This window comes from Neltuma alba, unplaced genomic scaffold, assembly GCF_004799145.2.
Source record: "Neltuma alba isolate B1F8T4 unplaced genomic scaffold, ASM479914v2 tig00003097_pilon, whole genome shotgun sequence".
In the NCBI taxonomy this organism is placed as follows: domain Eukaryota; kingdom Viridiplantae; phylum Streptophyta; class Magnoliopsida; order Fabales; family Fabaceae; genus Neltuma; species Neltuma alba.
Genome location: NW_021633138.1, coordinates 34934 through 40933, shown reverse-complemented (window position 1 = coordinate 40933; position 6000 = coordinate 34934). Strand labels below are relative to the sequence as shown.

The window sequence follows — 6000 nt, the reverse complement described above, 5'->3', positions numbered from 1 at the left end:
TTCAACCCCCATACAGAGAACTTTAACCATCCATCCATCCATCAATGGCGGATCAATGGAAAGCTCACTGTCTCCTAGTGGCCTATCCTGCACAAGGCCATATCAACCCAATGCTTCAATTCTGTAAGCGTTTGGAGTACCATAAAGTGAAGGCCACCCTTGTTACCACTCGTTCTTTTTGGAGAACTGTCACCACTGAACTCACTTCTGACTCCAATATTTCTATTGAAACCATATCGGATGGTTATGATGAAGGAGTGGAAGAAGAAGCACGTAAAAATTCAAAGATTTATGTTCAACGCTTCTGGCAAGTGGGATTTCAATCTCTATCTGAGCTAATTGAGAAGCTTTCTGGAAAAGGCTGTCCTGTTGATTGTGTTATTTATGACAGTTTCTTGCACTGGGCTGTCGATGTGGCCAAGAAATTCGGACTTGTTGGTGCTGCGTTTTTTACTCAAACTTGTGCTGTCAATTGCATATACTTTCATCTTCATCAAGGGATTCTGAAACTCCCCATTACGGAGAGCAAAATTTTGTTTCCTGGATTAACTGAGCTTGAACCTTCGGATTTGCCAACGTTTCTGTATCTTCAATACGGGATGCACCCTCAATATTGGGACTTGCTGGTTGATCCTTTTAACAACATTGGAAAAGCTGATTGGGTGCTTTCAAACTCTGTTTATGAACTGGAGCCTGAGGTACGTATATGTTATGCATAAATTGAACCTAGAATTGTAAATTGACGAGTTATTGGCTTTGGTTTTTAAAATTTGGTCTTGAGTATCTTTACTATGTTTGAAACAAATCCTCTTTCATACAAAGTCTTGAACATCTATACTTTGTTGAAGAATCGAAATCTGTTCTTAATATTTCTAGAGGCCTCTTTCCTTCTCAGGCAGAACTTGAGCTTCAAAAATATTCTCATCACTTATTTGCTAAATTTTCTTTGATTCCTGGTCTTGCCATCTCACGAGTCACTTTATAGGATGGTTCTATCATAAGGAGAACCCCAATTCATGCTGTTTTCAGAAATTGACAATTGAAGGCTTTCAGGTAGTTGATTGGATGAAGAAGATGTGGCCAGTGAGGACAATTGGACCAACGGTGCCATCCATGTTCTTAGACAAGAGGATCCCTAATGATAATGACTATGGCATAAGTATGTTCAAACCCAGCAATGATCTTTGCATGAATTGGCTTAACGATAAGCCTAAAGCATCTGTTGTTTATGTCTCCTTCGGAAGTTTAGCATCTTACAGTGAGGAGCAAATGCAGGAGCTAGCTTGGGGTTTGATAGATGCCGACTCTTATTTCTTATGGGTGGTTAGGGAATCTGAAGAGGCTAAGCTCCCAAGAAACATTCTAGAAACTTTGTCAAAAAAGGGTTTGATAGTGAGATGGTGTCCCCAACTAAAAGTACTAGCACATGAGGCTGTAGGATGTTTTATTACTCACTGTGGGTGGAATTCCACTTTAGAAGCTCTTAGCTTGGGGGTTCCTATGATTGGGGTTCCATATTGGAGTGACCAAACTACTAATTTGAAGCATATTGTGGATGTTTGGAAAGTGGGTCATAGAGCTCCAGTGGATGAAAAAGGAATTCTTAAACGAGAAACAGTGAAACACTGCATCAAGGAAGTTATGGAAAGTGAAAAAGGGAAAGAGATGAAGAATAGCGCCATCAAATGGATGAATTTAATCAAGAATTCTGTTGATGAAGGAGGAAGTTCTGATAAAAATATTGCAGAGTTTGTGGCTAGGATTTCTCAGCAGTAAGCTTCATGATCTTCAGTTATATGAATAAAACTGTCAACAGAACATTTTGTGTCTGTTAGAATTTGTAGGAAATAATGTAGTCACAACTCTCCAACACACTTCAATTGTCACCTCAATAACTATTTGGTTGCGAATCTCTGTTGTTGAAATCTTTTAGTGGCAATACAAATGGGCTCTACTGAAACAGAGATGTTCAGTAATGACCGAAAATTGCAATTTTCTGTTAGCTAATACTGCATTAAAACTTGGTTGGACTTTGATTGTCCATTATATCAATTTCGTTTGTGACAAAGTCATCAATGAAAACAAAAAGTGACATCATATCCTTAGAAGAAATAATGCACATTTAAAAGATAACAAGTATATCTCCACATGTGATGCACGGGAGATACTATGATGTTACATTTCAATGTAATGGGTATGAAGTAAACAATAATCCAACTTTAATACAGAATCTCTCCCTTTGTTTTCAGACAAATGCAAGAAGAGGAATGTTTGGCACAGGAAGGAAACAGAGTAAGATTCAATACATATAATTCAATATACATACATATATATATATATATATATTTATATATATATATATGAAAAGCAGAACAAAAACTGGAGGCACTTATGAAAAGCAGAACAAAAACTGGAGGCCAAAAGTACCTTGAATTAAGGACAACTGTGGATTTGAACATTATAATAAACTCTATTCAACTTTCAATCCCTTCAAACTGTTCTAATAATAAAAGGTAAAAGTTGCGCCGTCAAACACAGTGAAAGAAAATATGGAAAATCATATTATTCTAGAAGAAAGTAAATTGTTGTCTTGTTTGATTATTTTGTAAGCTTCCTTCTTGGGGGTGGAAACCAAATTTGATTTTGGTTCTATATTTTATTAGAGAGTTGTTTTCAAGTGGAGGAAAGCAAATTTGATTTTATTTTTATATTTTATTAAGTTATCATCAAGTTTCTTTCTGGGACAGGAAATCAAGTTTGATTTTGCTTCTAATATCAGGCTGTTACCTAAATTACTGAGTCATATGTATTGAGGCTTTTGGATTAATGAAAATTTGAGGTTATGAAATTGAAATCCCCCCCCCCCCCCCAAAAAAAAAAAAGACAGTGATAACTCTGAAACACTGAGAGGTTCATATTTTGTTCCTCCTTATCCACATGCGCTCCCATATAATAATTCCCTTATAAAAAACCACTTTCACCTTCAAAATCAAAACCATACGCAGAAATCATTCTCAGCTTAAGCTTCAACGATGGCGTCGAAGCAACAGAAAGCTCACTGCCTTCTAGTATCCTATCCTTCACAAGGCCATATCAACCCTATGCTTCAATTCTGCAAGCGATTGGAATACCACAAAGTGAAGGCCACACTCGTCACCACTCGTTCTTTCTGGAAACAAGCCTCTATCACTGAAGCCACCATTTCTGATTCCATAGCTCTTGAGGCCATCTCAGATGGCTACGACGAAGGAGCAGATCAAGATGTTAAGAACTCAAAGACTTACGTAGAACGCTTCTGGAAAGTAGGACCAGTGACTCTATCTGAGCTTCTTCACAAGCTCTTTAACAGTGATTTGCCTGTGGATTGTGTTATTTATGACAGCTTCCTTCCGTGGGTTCTTGATGTGGCTAAGAAGGTTGGGCTTGTTGCTGCTGCGTTTTTGACTCAGCCTTGTTTTGTTAATAGTGTTTACTTCCATCTTCATCAAGGGATTCTGAAACTTCCCATTAAAAAGGAGACCAAGATTTTGCTTCCTGCGTTACCAGAACTTGTGCCTCCTGATTTGCCATCTTTCCTGTATCTGCAATATGGGATGTATCCAATCTTTTGGGACTTAGTGGTTGATACTTTTGACAATATTGGAAAAGCTGATTGGTTGCTTTCAAACACTGTTTACGAACTGGAGCCTGAGGTATGTACGTTATATGCAAAGACTCATGGCTTGCTGGTTTCGGTGCTGCACCCCTAGCCGGGAAGTCGTGACGTCGAATAGGCACTGAGGATGAAGTTGTGAACTTAGTTTTATTTGATACCAGCCTTTGTTGTTTTAAATTGTGGTCTTAAAATCAAACCCAATCCACATATTTCTTGCCGAGAGGAAAGTTCATAAGCATTAATTTAATTATTAATATTTATTAAAAATAACATAAAATTAAGTAGCATCCAATATCTAAAGTATTTTTTCGGTAGCACTATCTAACACCATAAAGTATTTTTCAATAATATTAAATGTCCTACAATAATTGGTTTTGGTGCTTTAGTACTTTAAAGTATCAGTCTAATATGCACTTATTATCCCAAGTTTAAGGTGTTTATTACAGCTGAGAAAAATACTTTAAGCACATAGTTATACCAAAAATTACTTTAGAATATTGCGTGCTAGCTGCTTGAAAAATATTTTAACATGTTGAATGATATTAATTCTAATGAGTATGATATTAATTACATTTTTCTAAAATTGCATGCCTCACATGGGGCACTTTTTGGAAAGAATTAATGGTTTTTATTATAAGTATGGTAGTATTTATATTTTTCTAAAATGGGCCCTATTTAAATGATTTGATATAAAAAAATTTCTTCTCATTTCTCAATACGTAATTCATGATTTTATATATGGATAAATTTATTTTTTTTTAATTTTGAAACAAATTTAATTACTTGATCATCTCTTACTGGGTTTGATGAGATGGCGGGAGTGTCTTATAATACAAATAAAAAGGAGTATATGCACATACATGTATGTGTGTATGTCCCATTTTTAAGCACCTTTAATTTGCCACTTTTTATATGACAGTAAATAATTGGGTGACTGCATGCCTGTCCGTAATGTAGAATTTCATAGGACTTCTCAGTCAAATTTGATATTATCACATGCCTCCTTCCCATCAGTATAGTTCGGCCACTTGGCCACCAACAATGTTTGAAGGCACTATTATAGAAAATTGACAAAACGGAAAGCTTTTCGCCAGGTGGTAGACTGGATGAGGAAGATGTGGCCAATAAGGACAATAGGACCAACAGTTCCTTCCATGTTCTTAGACCAGAGAATCCAAGACGACCACGACTATGGTATCAGCGTGTTCAAACCCAATAATGATCTTTGCATGAACTGGCTTCATGATAAGCCTAAAGAATCAGTAATTTATGTCTCCTTCGGAAGTTTAGCAGCCCTCAGTGAGGATCAATTAGAGGAAATAGCTTGGGGTTTGATACAAACTGAGGATTATTTCTTGTGGGTTGTTAGGGAATCTGAACAAGTCAAGCTCCCGAAGAACATACAAGAAATAGTTTCTGCAGATAAGGGTCTGATAGTGACATGGTGTCCTCAATTAAAAGTACTGTCACATGAAGCTGTCGGATGTTTTGTTACACATTGTGGGTGGAATTCTACCTTGGAAGCTCTGAGCTCGGGAGTTCCCATGATTGGAGTGCCGCATTGGAGTGATCAGACCACGAATTTGAAGTATATTGTGGATGTTTGGAAAGTGGGACTTAGAGCTCCCATGGATGAGAAAGGGAGTATTAAACGAGAAGCCTTGAAAAATTGCATAAAGGAAGTGATGGGAAGTGAAAAAGGGAAAGAGATGAAGAATAATGGCATCAAATGGATGAATGTGGTCAAGAGTTCTATGGAGGAAGGGGGAAGCTCAGATAAAAATATTACAGAATTCATAACTAGGATTTCTAAGTGACTTTTAATGTCAACGTCTTTGTAGACGACAAGGAAGATTTGATATTAAATCTTTGTCGACATAACATTTTGTATGCCATGTAGCAAGTCCTACTTAGCATAAAATGTTAGGACTTCAAATAAGCATTCCAAGGGCAATTTCATTGCTCCCTTCTTCCTCATTATCAAGACCGTAAGCTTTCAACGGGGAAAAAAAGAAGGGGGGGACCTTACCCTTTAACATGTTTCATTATATTCTTCTAATCTTTAATATATAACTTATTTAATTAATTTGATTAGATTAAGAAAGTTAAGTAAGTTAGTTAATTATAAAAAATATGTCATGTTTTTCTTAAAATATCATGATCATATTTTTAATACCCCCTCCCTCTCCTACTTGGTTATGGTTGAAAGAGTATCAATAAGAGTGATTTCGAAAAAATTGATAAATATAAGAAATACTTCTTATATTTAATACCAATATTAACTCAATAATTAGATCTTATATTAAGAATTAAAAGAGTATAATTTTTTTTGTCAAAAATATTAT

At 36.1% G+C, this 6000-nt stretch overlaps 2 protein-coding genes across 2 annotated transcripts; both read left to right on the top strand.

Moving 5' to 3' along the window:
- LOC114740277 (UDP-glycosyltransferase 74G1-like) lies at window positions 1-1992 on the top strand. The gene is made up of 2 exons (XM_028928396.1): window positions 1-698; window positions 1054-1992. Exons 1-2 carry the CDS (start codon window positions 45-47, stop codon window positions 1774-1776), a joined length of 1377 nt encoding a protein of 458 aa, XP_028784229.1. The 5' UTR covers window positions 1-44; the 3' UTR covers window positions 1777-1992.
- An 899-nt stretch (window positions 1993-2891) lies between these two features.
- LOC114740285 (UDP-glycosyltransferase 74G1) lies at window positions 2892-5631 on the top strand. The gene is made up of 2 exons (XM_028928401.1): window positions 2892-3692; window positions 4750-5631. Exons 1-2 carry the CDS (start codon window positions 3033-3035, stop codon window positions 5470-5472), a joined length of 1383 nt encoding a protein of 460 aa, XP_028784234.1. The 5' UTR covers window positions 2892-3032; the 3' UTR covers window positions 5473-5631.
- Window positions 5632-6000: the final 369 nt, after the last annotated feature.

What these genes read in the sequence shown, in the direction of transcription:
- LOC114740285 (XM_028928401.1), top strand. Translation starts at nt 3,033, where the DNA reads ATGGCGTCGAAGCAACAGAAAGCTCACTGCCTTCTAGTATCCTATCCT. An exon ending in TTTACGAACTGGAGCCTGAG is followed by an intron (nt 3,693 to 4,749) that starts GTATGTACGTTA and finishes GCTTTTCGCCAG; the next exon opens with GTGGTAGACTGGATGAGGAA.
- LOC114740277 (XM_028928396.1), top strand. Translation starts at nt 45, where the DNA reads ATGGCGGATCAATGGAAAGCTCACTGTCTCCTAGTGGCCTATCCTGCA. An exon ending in TTTATGAACTGGAGCCTGAG is followed by an intron (nt 699 to 1,053) that starts GTACGTATATGT and finishes GAAGGCTTTCAG; the next exon opens with GTAGTTGATTGGATGAAGAA.